Here is a 15,599-nt window from a genome sequence, read left to right as displayed (position 1 = left end):
TGCAAGACAAGACATTGGCAGAACTGAGTGGAAAAAGCTCACAGAGTAACTAGCTCTACTTAGGCACCTATGCAGGGACAGATTTAGAGGCAGGCGACCCAGGCTTGGAGTGCTGTACAGTATTCAAAAGTTTAACAAACAGAAGATGCTCCTTGCCTGGGATGCCATTTAGTCTAGGGCCGGCCCTGCACCTAAGTCCCAGTTTTGGCTCCACCGCGATCCAGAAATCTCCTACCGTATCCCTGTAGGCACCTAGGTTTTCAGGGTAAAAGTTTCCTTGGTGCCTAAGTTTCTGCCTCAGGGGACATGCACTGCTGCCTCCCTCTAGGCATCTGGACACCTACCTTTCACCTAAGCCCCAGAGCAATTCACAAACTAGGGGAAGATAGGCATTCATCTGCCTAAGTAGCATGTAGGGCCTGATCCGGGAGGTGTGCTCAGAGGCCATGTAGCAGATCAAGTCCCATTCAAAAATCTGGCCACTATCACCAGAGGAGTTGGTGGTGCCACCCACTTTATAACTTTTAGACCAGTAGGTAGAGCACTCACCTGGGATGTGGGAGAGCCCAGGTCAATTCTTCTCTGTCTGCTGGAGAAGGAGAAAGGAGTTGCACCAGGGACTCCCACCTCTTAGAAGAACACCTTAACCACTGCGCTATTCTGGTTTGGGGCTCCCTAATTCTCTCCTTTTGAAGCTGTTCCACTGTGGACAAACAATTAAAGGGTCACTGGAGCAAGGAGACGGGACCCTGAGTCTCCCACCTCCCAAGTAGGTGCCCCAGCTACTGAACTACATTCTCTCTCTCTCTCTGTAACTCAATGACTATTAAGTATTTTTCCACAGTGGAACTGTCATTATATAAGTGAGTGGCACCAACACCTCCTCCTCCAGCCATTTTGTGTGGAATGAGGCAAGCATCTAACTCATTCCTGCAAGAGAGTCCTAAGCCACTTGGCTTCTGGCAATGGATCACTTATGGGTAACTAAGCAGAAATAGGTACCTAGATCTGGGCTGCAGGGGGGCACCTATCTCCAAGACAGGGAGAGAGGCTTAGGACTTAGGTCATTGGCATCTCCCACTGGCTAGTTTAGGCAGCTCTGCACCTAATGTTCTCGCCTTTGTGCATCGCATTCTATGGCACCTGTCTCTTTCCATGTATTGTAGAGTGTGCCTGGACACCTAACTCAGGCTTTATGGATCTCGGTGGAATTCCAGTGATTTTCTAGGCACCTAAAAATTAGGTCCTGGGACACTCAACATTGCAATGTCTCGATCCCTTTGTGGATCCAGGCCTAAGGCTCCAATCCTGCAAATACTTAAGCACAAGCTTAACTTGAAGCCAATGGGAATACTCACATGTGTAAAATTAAGCATGTGTATAATTGTTTTCAGGATTGGGGCCTAAAACAGAAGTTAGTTTTATAGGTGATTATAAACCAAAATAAACAAACTGATTATACAGAGCTGCCTCAAAACATGCACCTGTAGATAGAAGTCCTATGGGCATATTTCTTACCATCCCACAGTACTGGCATTCCAGAATTAGTGGGTGCCTTCAGTAACAAAGAGGCAATTACAATCTTGATCCAAAGCTCACTGAAGTCAGTGGAAAGCTTCCTACTGACTTAATGGGGTTTGGATCACACTCCCTATGTAGCATTACTCCAGACTGTCTGTGTTGACTCAGAGCCCCCAAACAAAGCAAAGCATGAATTAAATGGAGTCAATTTATGTTCAAAGACATATGCTCAACAATTTTTTGTCTCGTTGTTTTCTTGTGCTCCACCTCTCAGCCTGTGTCACCTTTTGTCTTTAGTTTTATACTTAGATTGTAAGATCTCTGGGGCGGGGACCATCTTTTTGTTCTGTTTATACAACACTGAGTACAATGGGGTTCCAGTCCAGGACCGGGGCTTCTAGGTGCTACAGTAGTTCAAATAATTGGGATGCCTGAAGGGAGAGTTCCTGCTTGCAACCTCCACCTTTGTGACAGGGTCAGCCAGCTCCCATCAGAATGGACTCTGCACCCCTCGTGTTTTCTCAACAAGCTTCAGGAGACAACAATCAAAATACAAGTAAACAAGTGTATGAGAGTGGTGTGAGGGAGAGGGTGGAGATAAGAGAAGTTGGCTTGGAATCCCAGTAGGGTTTTCACTCAGTTGTGACAGGGTGCTCTTCAGTTGTGGGGAAGGAACGTGGGCTTTTATTAAGGTTCTGCAGTGACACCAGACAGCAGCAGCAAAATCAGGAGCTCAGCCTTGGCCTCTCACTCAGATTTATGTGAACTTTACTGTCCATATGAAGTCTGTGGTAGAGAGAGACTCCCCAGGAATAGCGGTGCATAGCACTCTTGTGGTTCCTTTCTTTGTTAGAGTTGTAGAGGGTGTTGGCTGAGCCTAAAAATCTGAACACCTTCTCTTCTGCTCCCAGTTTCATGTACTGAATGAATTACTGCTGCTTTATTATGCTAAAAATGTCTGCCTTTCTTTGTTCCTCTCCTTCCACTTCCAATCCCCTAATAAAATAAATCTTCTATAGAATATAAAGCATTCTCTTCTCCCAAGATCTCAATTAACAATGAAGAGTCATTGGGCTCACCTTGCCTCTCTATCCCACATCTTGATATAAGTATATGCATTTTAATTATAGAGCCCCTCTTTGCCAACTATTAAATGTAAAGGTTCCTGCAGATCCACACAAATGCTGCCCCTCTGTCTTCTGATGCTTTCAAGATGTTTGAGTTTGCTTTCCTTTGCATATACGTTTGACATGGTTACACACCGATGCTCCTTCAAGAGAGTTGCACTCTGTCACATCGCTTCAGAGTGATACTGAGATCTTACTAGTACTGTAGTGGTATTCGGATTTGCCTGTGAGCCATCCCACACAAGCATGCTTGCAAGAGGGAGGGGGTTGGGGATTGATTCATACTCCTGAAATTTGCATGATTGAAACCCACCCCACCTTCAGACTGCATGAACAATTCATCTGGAGGATTCTAACCTCTAAGCTAGTTACACCACTGGCCACACTGTGAGAAAGCAGCTGTTTTGAATGAGCAGACCAGCCCTGAAAAGCATTGACAAAGAATGCATGCATTTTAGATGTGCTTTTTTATTGTGGGTTTACATAATTTCTCCTTATTCTTAATCTTGAATACATTAAAATAATCCTCCAAGGAATAGGGTATTAAACAGATAATTTGCCAATTATAGAGTCAATCACAATACCCTTCTACTCACCAATGTGTCAGGTCTAACATGCAGGGACCAGCCCCATTCCCTGACTTTTATAGCCTGTGCACCTCCACCAGAGCCAGCGGGGCTGTGTTGGATTTGATCCAAAAGATTTAAAAGTACAATGAAATATTTTGCTACCCTCTGGTCAAAACTTTAGAATTAAAATAAAAAATAAAAACACGGATAAGACTGATCTTTATGGTTCAATTAATTTCCCTGCCATCCACTCTCCATGGGAATCACAAGTGATCAGCAATACTGTAAATTAGGCCTAAAGTGAGAGAACACTGAAATGGAGCTTCTGAAACTCAGGTTGACCAACATAACAAATACACTGCTGTAATTCTATCTTAACAAAGAAGGCAAGAACTGGTTCAACCTCTATCCCACGGAAGACATTTTGTTCCTTTGTCAGTAACTCTTTGGGCAAGAGAAGTATTCTGTTTTCCATTTTATAATCTGTGGTTCCACCCTTCTCAAGCCTGAGTGCCAGGTTTTGGCAAAATTACAAAATCCAAACCCAAGTTCACCACACAATGCAAGATATTAGAGACTTTAGAAAAGAAAACTACTCTTTCTTATCTAATATTTTGAGCTGGGATTTTCAAAGGCACAAAAAAGAGTTAGGTGCCCAATGCCACCAGAGAGAAATCTCTCCCTTAGTTGCTTAGCTCTAGTGTTCACCAAATTTAGCTGCATTTAAAAAAAAAAATTACATATATTTACATACCCCACACATGCACTCATATAATGTTTTCCATCCTGAAGGATTGATTTTAAATTGAGTTTTAAACTATGGATTGTATCTCCACTGAAGTCAATAGGAGTTTTGCATAAAATAATGAATGACTAGACCATTAAAATCAATAACTATTTCATAGCCAAGCCCTAGAAGTGGTTTCCTTCCAAAACTCCCTTGTCCCCCTTTTTAAATTACTTCTCACATCCTCCAATTCCTTTTGAGATGCTTGATCTCTGAAAAAAGATACTTTGGGGGGAGATGTATAAGTATAAACAAAATTGCTTCAACTAATTTTGAGTTAAGCAAGTGAGAGACAGAACAAAGATGAGCTTTTTTGGCTACATTGTCTGCATGAGTACAGTGAAACTACATGGCTCAGGCAAAGAAATGACACAAGGGATAATAATATTAATTCTGGAGGCAGGGATTGTTGTTATTCTGGGCACAGTCTCAAACTGTGAACTCTGTATTTTATTATTTGGATGTCCCTAGAGACTAATGGTTCTAATCTACTTATGTTTTCCAGCTGTAGAAAAAAAGTTGGGAAAGATGAAGAAACTCTCAAGTCTTATTACAGTCAAATTATTAAATGGAGGATTAAGAACAGGTCTGGCCAGTGCTCAGAGTGAACAGAAAATTCTACCTTAAATTCCTATTGTGAACTGAGTACCAAATACTTCTCATGAATAAAAAAAGTTTTGGCTGTTTCACCAAAATAAGGAGAGGGTCATTCAAAGCCTGAATGTGTAATATAATAGGAATGAAAACGAATGTAATATAATATGAAAGGATAGAGATCACTTAATGTAAGGGTCTTAAAACAGGCCTATTTCTGCAGTGCTCAAAAGTAGCCAGACTTGCTTCAGGTCTTGTCTGTGCTAGAAACATGTGCGTTACCCCTTCACTTTTGCTTCTGAAATGCCTTTAAGTTCAAGATACAGCTCCCCATAATACACCAATAATTCATTTGCACTGGACTACTGATTTAATAATCTTCAACCCTAATCCCTGGAACAAAAGACTAGTAGAAAGTACTGTGAACTGGAAGGCAATGGCCTTGTTTGTCAAGTCCAAGAAGTGACTGCCATTTATTTATGTCTCATCTTCAAGAGGGCATTTTATAACATTCAGAAAATAGTCTGATAGTATTTTTTATCCCCTTCAGTTTTTCCTGAACTACTGTATCACATTTTGCAAAACTTTGACCCTTAGTCCCTCCCCACTCTTCTACAGCAGAACCTCAAATATGCAAACACCAGAGTTACAGACTGACTGGTCAACCTGACACCATGTGAAATCGGAAGTAACAAATCAGGCAGCAGCGGAGACAAAAACAGAAAAACCCTCAAATTCAGTACTGTGCCAGTATTGCATCTTAAAGGTATGCACATCTGGGCTGCCTGTTCCCAGCCCTATTCCCACAGGGTACCCACTTATAACTAGGAGTTGAAGACACAGATTCGCAGGCAAAGCTGTGAGCCCCCACTGCCAGCCCAAAGAAGCTGGAGCAGGAGTAGCACTGGAGTCTGTGCTGCTTTCCTGTAAGCTGTGGGTGCTGTTTTCACACACACACACACCCCGCTCCTCTGGCTAGGAAGGGGGGAGCTGTTTTCACCACCACCCCCTCACACTCCCCATGCAGGGAGGGGGACAAGCTTGCCCAACCCAGAAAAGAAGCTGCCTGCAAGGAAACTGCCTAGCTGCCTCTGGTGCCTGGCCTGGAGCGTGAACTTCTGGAGCTGGAGCTGCATTTTGTTCAGAGTTACGGACAACCTCCATTCCCAAGATGTCCATAACTCTGAGGTTCTACTGTATTTTCTTAGCCTTTGACCCAGTTGGAGAAAAACTACTGTAAAATCTCAGAAGGCACTATTAATGAAATAGGATCCTAACTAAAGACACTGAAAAAAAGGAGAAGTAACATGCATAGGAGTTAAAAGTGAAATTTAATGAGAATCTCAACATGCCAGATAGCAAGGAAAGAAAATCTGAAGATGAAAGGAAAAAGGGTCAGTACAGTGAACTCAACTGACTGACTTTCAACTTAAGAGGGTTTAGCTATGCTGGTTTTGTTCCAATTACCAGAATATTAAAGTACAACTAGGAGTCACAAAATTCATGTTAGCACAGATGTGCCTAGATTTTAACAAGACTACTTAATTGTTAGAACCTCTAATGGGAGATTATAAATTAGTAACTGAATTGTCTTCTATTTGACACTTTAAAAAATAATTCTAAATAGATGGAAGTTCTAATAAGAAAGCATGGGCATGCTGGGATGATTAATGGTTTCCTGCATAATCAGTACTGTTTTAAAAGGTGTACAGGGAAAAATACTTATTAGGTTCCTGAAAAATCTTGATTAGGTGACCTTCAGAATTCTTCTTTCCAAAGCAAATGTGTAAGGTAAGAAAATGAGATATGAATGGAAGTTTCATCCTGCAAAGGGCTGAATACCCTCAACTCCTTTTGGCTTCAGTGGGAATGGAGGGAGCTCAGCACCTCACAAAATCAATCTCTAACTGCTTACTATTCCTCATGACTATGTCCCAGAGAGCAGTTGTGTTCACTCTAGTGCCCTGCCTACAAAGCTCTAGACTGAGTGTCTTTCCAGAAAGGACAAGAGTAAGTTGGAGATTAGCAGCAAAGTGGACTAGATCATGCCTCTTTGGATCTGTGCATGATGATATCCTACACACACAGCTCTCCTTCTTCTCACAAAAGGGGGACTCTGGTAGCATTGATCCCTCCCCAACACTATGCAAAGTCCTGTCTGTACATGCTGGGATTCATGCAGGGAAGGAGGAGGGTAAAACAAGTTGTTTTGGCTTTATGCCATCCTAGGATTCCCATGCACAAGAGGAAACCTAAGTTGTTCTTTTAGGACAACTCCTGGCCGCTTTGCTCTACCTAAGGGATGCAAAGGGGCCAGACAAGAGGGTAACGATATGGTACAAAATCTCCAAATTCACCACTCCAGATTAAAATTGCAAGCAGAGCAAATCGTGAGGAATAATGCATTCGGCGAAAAAAAATTGGAGCGGTCAGGACAGCAGGCCAACTCTGTAAACAAATGCAAAAAAATTACCTTTGATTTTTAGCTGTGCACCACTGAAAAGTTCCAGCAAGCAAAAATTAGTACCAACTATTAAAATGAAACTGTCAGAATACTAGGGAAGGGATTTTCAGAAGGGCTTAAAGAGTTCAGATGCTCAACTCTGATTTCCATTAGACATCAGCTTCCCTTCATTCTCCTGCACTTTTTTACAGATAGAATCATAGGACTGGAAGGGACCTTGAGAAGTCATCTAGTCCAGTGCCCTGGTGTTTATCTAGCCTGCTCTTAAAAATCTCCAATGATGGAGATTCCACAACCTCCCTAGGCAATTTATTCCAGTGCTTAACCACCCTGACAGGAAGTTTTTCCTAATTTCCAACCTAAACTTTGCTGCAATTTAAGCCCATTATTTCTTGTCCTATCCTCAAAGGTTAAGAAAAATGTTTCTCCCTCCTCCTTGTAACAACCTTTTACGTATTTGAAAACTGTTAAGTCCCCGCTCAGTCCTCTCTTTTCCAGACTAAACAAACCCATTTTTTTTCAATCTTCCCTCATAGGTCATGTTTTTTAGACTTTTAATCATTTTTGTTGCTCTTCTCTGGACTCGCTCCAATTTGTCCACATCCTTCCTGAAATGTAGTGCCCAAACTGAATACAATACTCCAATTGAGGCTTAATCAGCGCAGATGGTCTAAAGACACAGTAAATACTATCAAATTTGCTCTTGATTCCAGACTGAACATGCCCTACTTTATTCACCTGCAATTTCACTTCCTTGGCTATTTCTATGATAGCAGAGTCGTCATTCCTTACCAGGCAGTTTCTAAAAGTCAGAATTTAATTAAGATTACCATTGTTTTTCTTCCATACACACTTTAAATATAGGTTCAAAAAGAAAGATAGGTAAAAGTTCTGACACATCATCTATACCAGGATACCCCAAAACACTTCTATTATTCTGTTTACTTTTTGCATCTCACCTTGTACAACAAAAAATATCAACTCTGCTTCTATAGAGGGACAATTTATACTCCATACCACAGATATGTGGAATTTTCGCAGATCAGTGCAAAGAAGAGTTAAAATGCATCAAAACTTAATGTCACCATTTCCATTTGTTCTAAGTTTTCTAAAATCTTTAATTTAGTGTGTGTAAAGTGTGACTTGTTCCCCCTAAATCTGCACATAAAACTCAGCTCAGACATAGTAAATATTTGAGTTAGTAGTAATATTTGGCACTTAAACAATGTTGATTGCCTAATTTAGACTCCATACAAGAGATTAAGCTTAAAAACTACCCTCTATAGAGTACACAATATGTTCATTTTAAAAAAAAACTACAACCCAAAACTATTTAATGACTGTTTGAATTTCTAGGTTTTTTTCCCCCCGAGGTGGTGGTGGGGGGGGGGGGAGAGGGGGACATTTTCACAAGGATCTATTTTCAATTGCAGTTTAGATTGGTACCACAAAGACAATAAGCTTTCAAATAAAAGGAATATTACCACATACTGTAAGCCATATGCACATCTCAGCTTTAAGAGTAATTGACAGACACTCAGGCCCAGACTGTCCCCCTTAGATCTGTTGAAGAATCTTCCCAATTATGCAGCACCCTGCCCTCAATTGGCCTGTATGGTAAGGGGCTAGGAACTTGGGAAACATGCATTAGCCCTCTGTTGCTTATTTGAAAATACAGCCGAGGACTATATTCTCTCTTCTGTAGAACTAACCTGGGGGCAACCCTTCATAGCGTTATCCCAATCCAGCTGAACTACCAGGGATACAGACTATAAGCCTGGGCTCCTGCGTATATGCCACAGTAGAGGGCAAGCACTGTAGCCCTTCCCCTGGCACCAATGAAATGAGGTAACTTCCAGTAGCAGATCTCCAAATGTTTCTTTTCCCAAAGCCCTTTCATACAGGTTTTTCTGCATGAACAGGGGCGTGGTGCAGGAATTTAAGTTTGACAGCTTTTGGAGAGGAATATTAAACACACACCTATTATGCAGGTTACACGCACATACATAACACACGCACATACATCATATACATAAACAGCAGTACACTCACCATTTCAATGAAAAATCTGTGCACTGTGGAGTCACCTGACTAAATGTATCCACAACTTCTTGGATACATTGGGCGGGGTCACAGAGCTAGGGCCCTGGCAGTGAGACAGAGCTCCTCCAGCCTTAGGGCCAGAGAAGTTCTGTGCCCGCACTACAGCCCCAGAGCTGGAGGAACTCACTGTCCCTGCCACGGGGAGCTCACATACTCTATTATCTTTTGAAGACTTACAGTATGCCTACACAGCAACATAAGCCAGCGGCTTGAGCCCAGGCTCAAGCCTAACCCCTCCTGTGTTCACACACCAATTGTGCTAACTTAGGGCTCAGGCCCTGCAGAGCTGGAGGGTCTGAGCCTGGTAAGCTGTGACCTAGAGTCCAAGCCCTATTGCTTTCTTATATGCACACAGCCCCGGCTTGACTTGGGTCCCAAAAATCCTCCTCCTCACTCTGGCACGGAGCTTGCCCAGAGCAGGGAGCAATGCTGACCGGCAGAAAGCAACTCCCAGCTGCCAGGCCATTGGGGGGTCATCCCTGCCCTGGCTGTGCTGAGCCATGAGTTCTGCTGCTCCTCTCGTCCTGATCCATTCTCTGGCCATTGCTCCCAGGAGCTCATGTGCGAGCACAGCTGGGCAGCATGAACTATCAGGGCATGGAGTGGGAGCTAATCACAAAACCTGACCACATTGAGGAACTAGCGCCATCACCATCATGCAAGGCTGCAGGTTGTTTTGGGGCTGACCCCCCCCCTTTACTGCCCAGGCCCCCCTGCACAAACAGCCCCAGGAAGGGCAGGGGGGACCCAGGGGCCAGAGAGCGGAGTGGGACCAAGTAGCTATCCTGCAGGGTGGGGTAATGGTAGAGTTCCCAGCTCAGCACAGCCAGGGGAGGGATGACCCCAAGCAACCTGGCTGCTCCCCCTCTGCAGGGCAGCCAGTTGGTCCCACTCCACTCTCTGGCCCCCACTGCCTTCCCTGGGGCTGCATGTGCAGGGCTGCCCAGAGGACTCAGGGGGCCTGGGGCAAAGCAATTTCAGGGGCCCCTTCCATAAAAAAAAAAGTTGCAATACTATAGTAACATGTATTTGGAAATATAAAAAATAACCAGTGAAATACATTCAAAAATTAATTTGTAATAATTTGAAAATACACTAAATACATGTAAAAACATTAAATGCTTTAATGGTATGTATACATTTGCAATTACATAATGGGCTGTCGCTGGGTGATGGTGATGGTTGGTGCCAATGGGCTGTCGCTGCCTGGGGGTGGTGCTGCTGTTGCCCAGGGCTAGGTGGGAAGCTGGGCTTTGGGTTGGGGGGTGCCCGGCTCACAGGGGCTGGACTCGGCTGGGGGTGGGGCAAGGGGGTGTCCAGCTCAGAGGGGCTAGGCTCAGAGCTGGTGGTCAGGGCTGTGGGGGGGATGGGGTCGGGGGGTGTCCAGCTCAGAGGGCTGGGCTCATGGGGTCGGGGGGGGGTGCCCGGACCCTTACCATGCTGCTTACCCCCTCTCCCAGAGCCTCAGCGCGCCGCGTCCAGTGCTGCAGGGGAGTGCTGTTTCTAGCGGGGCCTGAGCTCCCGCCGCTCGGCTGCAGCCCCGCCCCGTTACCAGCTGAGATGCCGGGGGATGGGAGAAGACGGAGGTGGGGGGAGCCTCTGACATACTCGTGGGGGCCCCTGTGGGGCCCAGGGCAAATTGCCCCACTTGCCCCCCCCCCCCGGGCAACCCTGTGCAGGTGTGACCAGGCAGTGTGCACTGTGAGGGCAGGTGAGTGGGGGCCAGCCCCAAAACTTCCCCACAGCCTCCCAGTGGCAGCTTCAGTTCCTCCTTGCTGCTGTGCAGCTTGGCCAGAACAGGAAGCAAAGTTGACAGGCGGGCGGTGGCTCCCGACTGCCGGGGGTCATCTCTCCAGCAGCTGTTCTGAGCCAGTAGGTCTGCTGCTCACACTCCCTTTAGGGCAGCTGCTTGGTCCCTCTTCCGGTCTCCCTGGGAAGTGCTGGAGCACACTGCACCCACAGTCCTAGGGATTCATGGTAGCCAGCAACAGCCAGGCTGGACTGTGTGTTTTTCCTGTGAAACTTACAATTTATGTCAAACTTAAAACCAGACAAAAATAAATTAAAAACCAAACAAAAACAACTTTAGTGCACATCCCATTTTAAAAATGAAGAATTGCAAAGTTTCATTGTAATAGTTTGACAGCCCTGAATACGGATGTCCTAATTATCCTCAGAACAGGTGCACATGGGCATTTTCCTGCCCATGTGACTCAGCCTAGTGGAGAATCCAGTCCTCAGATTAGATGGCAATTCAGTATAAAGTCTTCTCAAACTGCATTCATTCTACTGAGACAGCCACCAAAAGAGCTAATTATGCAGTATATGTACTCACATGCTCCTTATTGGCACCTGAGTTCCATCAATAGCACCATCAGTTAAAAAACAGGGTGGGCAGTTTTCCCACAATGCAACCCATTTGTAGGGCTGGAGTGTTGACACTGTGGGGTGCAGGGCACTAGACACTCTTGGATAGGGTTATTTTGATTCAGGTCTGTACACTGCCGTGTGGACACCAGAGCCCCAGGTTCAAGCACAGGTCAAAAAATCCTTAACCTAGGTTAACCAATGTGGACACTCAAGCCCTGGGTTCTGACACGAGTCAGCTGACTCAAGCCCACTAATCCTAGGCTTACATTGCTGTGTAGACATACCCATAGAAAAATCCATCTGCTGAGCTGGAATTAATACATTTGAGAGACAGAAAATCCAATTTTATAGGAATATGGGAAGATACACCAGGGATTTGCTTTTATTCATGAATATTGTGCATACAAATACATAGAAAAAATAGTAGCAGAAGTTAAAAACATTGCCCCAGAAAATGCAAACAGCAAGATTCCTCTGCCAAAGAGTTATTTTCATGGTAAGTACAAGTTGTATGTTACCTTTTTTCCTTAGTACTAAGAAGGAGCACAGTAAACTGAGTAGTTACTGCAGATTTAGATAAAGAGTTTCACTCACTAGGAACCATAGCTTCAAGTTGAAGATTTCCTAAAGGTTTGACTCAAGTTGTAGGATAAGTTATAGTCACGTCAGTAGAGCTCTGGTTGCTAAAAGCAATATTTTGCTCCTCTTCGAAAAATTACCTATGGTGGAAATTACATAAAAATATTTTCCCCAAAAAAGGCAGAACCAATAAAAGAGCTTTTGATTTGTATGTTTTTTTCAAAATAGGGAAATAATTGGGACACTTCATATAAACATTATCCTAAGTTTAATTTTCACTGTGCTTCAGTGATGGTTTTCCAAAGAGCAACTGAATTAAGCAATCTGGCTTTTATATGGTAGCATTCTGTACTAGTCCCAGGTACCAAGATGTCAGGAAGGTCTTTTAAGTAGGCCATTGTACAGCCTGACATGTAGGTCCACATATTGTATAGGCTACACTCTACATATGTTTACAAGCTTTACAGACCCTTAGACCTACTACCACAGAACTTACTCCCTTTTATTTTTAAATAAAAGGTACAAAAGATGGAATTTGTTTCTTTATGTAGAAAGAAAAAAACAATTGATTTGAAAGAAGTGCTAGACTGCAAGCAAAGAATACAAGATTATGGGTAAAAGGCAAAATGAACAGTATTTTCATGGACACATGCCCACCAGTTTTCATAGTTATTTAGGGCTGAAGGATTCGTATTAAATTCAGACAGAACCTTAATAAACATTAAAGAAGCAATGTTACAAGTTTCAGGCTGGTACATACATAATGTCTGCTGTAATACAGAAATCAGCGTTATCTCAAATGGTTCATTAGAGAATATAACAGTGTTATACAAAAGATAAACACTACCTTTAGCGCTTAAACAGTGAGTAAAAGGTAGCATTAAGAAGAAAGTGCACAGCAGAAAGTTTTCTGGAAAAGTTCAATTTTAAAAATTTCTCTTTTCAGCTATTATGCTTTTGTCAGGAAGTGTAGTGGGTTAAGATGGCTTCTGTTTTCTTTCCCAAACCAGTCTCTCCTTTTATTGGTTCTCAGAGGATGCTTACTCTGACATGTAGAAATGATACATCAGGGCCACAATAATTGCTGCTATTCCTGGGATCACCCAACTGGTCCACCAACTAGAAGGAATCACAGTGAGAATTATTTTCATGCAATGTCTAACAGCTGCTAAATTACAGACGAGATATTTTATTGCTTATAAAAGTTTACTTTGTAATCTCTTCCTTTTCCACCCTTCAAATGAGGATAAGAGCCTTTGACTGGGGGAGTGTTTAGGTTGGTCTAGTACTAAATGCTGGTGATATGCTCTTGCCAGCCAACATGATAGTGTCCACAGTTAGACTTTGAAATAAAGTTTTTGTAAGTTTGCTGATTGGAGAACAATAAGATTCCAGTCAAACTTAAAGTCATGACTTGTCGCCACAGAGCTGTGCCATCCACTGAAGAGCAGATACAGGTGAGCTTTCCCAATAAAACTTTTGGTACTTCAATTCCTCTATTGGAAGTGATGTGGAAGGTTCTTGAGTCACAGGATTCCTCTATGTAATGAACAGTATTAATGCATGAAGTTCTGGCTGGATTGTGTTGAAATGCCCGGAACATTTGTGCACATTTTTAAATTCTACTATATGTGCCGCTCTACGTTTAGCCCAGAATCCTCTTTATATTTAACTTAGCTGCAGCAACAATAGCAAAGACTTTTCTGAGCTGATGCTTATCAATAAGGCATCCAGAGTAGCTAGCGACAGCAGCAGCACTAGTGAGTAAGATCACCAAGCATCTCCTGCAGCATTAGTAGCATACCAGCTCTTCTCTAGAACAAGGTAACCTCTTAACTTCAAGATGAAGTGTAAAATCTTCATGGTAAGATGACAACATGCCCTGGAGAGTTTTGAGAGCAAACCTGGGATTTACATATGGCAACAGCCTTCACATGTCATCCATTCCTAGGGTCTGATTCCACAGGAAGTTATTCCCTGTGTGGACACACTCATTCTAGAATAAAGAGCATCCACACAGAGAGTTCATCAGGAATGCCTTTTTGCTTTAAATTCACTCCTTATCTTACTACAAATTAACTTCCTAGCATTGATAAGCCCTTAATATCCACCATCTTATTTGCTAGTAGTTTGAACTGAACCGTATTTTTTCCCCCCACTTCATTGAATTAGGGAAGGGCAACCATGAAGCACCATTCTGTTTTAATTTATGACATTACAAGCCATACTATACCTGGAATTAGAGTCCACAGTGGTAATAAGTGTTTCCTGAAAAACAAAGTCATAACTAAAATACTGAACATGAGTGACAATTTCCCTCCACCTCCCCGCAGAGAACTGGCTAAAGGAAATGGATTCACCATAACACTTTTGTTTGTACCTTTTCCTAACAACTAGTCAAAGCAAGCCACAAATGCAGCTTTTGTGCTAGGATGAAGGCAGCCTTATAGTTAAAAGCTTCAGTAGTAATTTGCTAATCAGATAAACATTCTGATCTCATGTTTCCTGCTGCAATTTATAACAAAATGGTTACCTAAAATTGTTGCCAAGTAGTTTTTTAATGTCCCTCTCTTACTAGTTAGTGGTTGCATTAACATCTGTAGTTAAGGTTATATCAAGAGACACTGAACTGTTTAGATATTCTTTCGGGCCTAAACTTTCCATACTTGTTTCAATCTCAGGTAAACATTTCAAAAGCTGAATTATTGCAATGGAAAAACAAAATCATTTTAAGACCAAGGCTTCTTGGTTGCCAATAATTCAAGCTAAATACTCCAAATTTGTACATAAATATTCTTTATTGAGAATGAGGGTGGAGTGATTAATTCACTTGATTAATTTACATCATATTGAAGCTTTGTAAAACTAATTTGAAGTTTTGTGCTACTGCAACTTTAAAGTTAATAATAAATTATTATTTTTTAAATGCCACTGCTGTTAGGACGTCTTATTCAAACTTAAAGAAACTGCTACTGGCAGAAACAAAATATTGAACATTTAGACTCTGATCAACAATTAAGCAGGTATATAGCTTTACTCACATGAGTAGCTCTATTAACAGCAATGGAACTATCAATGTGCTTGAAGTTAAGCATGTGCATAAGTATTCACATCAAGGGTTAACATTGTATTCAACAACTTCATTAGTGACATTAGATTGGTGTCATGTCAAAAGCATATTGCTTTAGTGTTAGATATTTAGACTTCCAATACACTAAAGTTATTGTGATTTTGAAATCCGGAGCCTAAAGTTAGGCTCCTATAACCCCTGGATAGGCATTAAGGGTGGGATTTTCAAAACACTTAAGAGACTTTGGAGCACAAACCTCAGTGACTTCAAACAGCAACTCCTAATGGAGAAGTATAGTCTGGTCAAAACATTTCAGTTTTCTTGATTTATGGAAGTGCAACACATCAGAAGATAGTTTTGGTTGTAAAGATAGCACAGGCTATTTGCTTATCAATTCTGTGTTGTTCTCACAGGA

General features: G+C 42.5%; 1 protein-coding gene across 1 annotated transcript in view; it reads right to left on the bottom strand.

Moving 5' to 3' along the window:
* Window positions 1-11,878: 11,878 nt before the first annotated feature.
* The window catches only part of LOC112115268 (cytochrome b5), a 30,596-nt gene continuing 26,875 nt past the window's right edge, over window positions 11,879-15,599 (bottom strand). The window contains exons 4-5 of the mRNA XM_024212305.2: window positions 14,348-14,382; window positions 11,879-13,233 (exon numbers count right to left, since the gene is read on the bottom strand). Of these exons, the coding sequence (XP_024068073.1) occupies window positions 13,155-13,233; window positions 14,348-14,382 (114 nt within the window). The 3' untranslated portion in view covers window positions 11,879-13,154. The remainder of the gene's footprint in view (window positions 13,234-14,347; window positions 14,383-15,599) is intronic.

Source organism: Terrapene carolina, unplaced genomic scaffold (assembly GCF_002925995.2).
Source record: "Terrapene carolina triunguis isolate 2854851 unplaced genomic scaffold, T_m_triunguis-2.0 Scaffold58, whole genome shotgun sequence".
Lineage (NCBI taxonomy): Eukaryota > Metazoa > Chordata > Testudines > Emydidae > Terrapene > Terrapene triunguis.
This window is presented reverse-complemented; position numbering and strand designations above follow the sequence as displayed.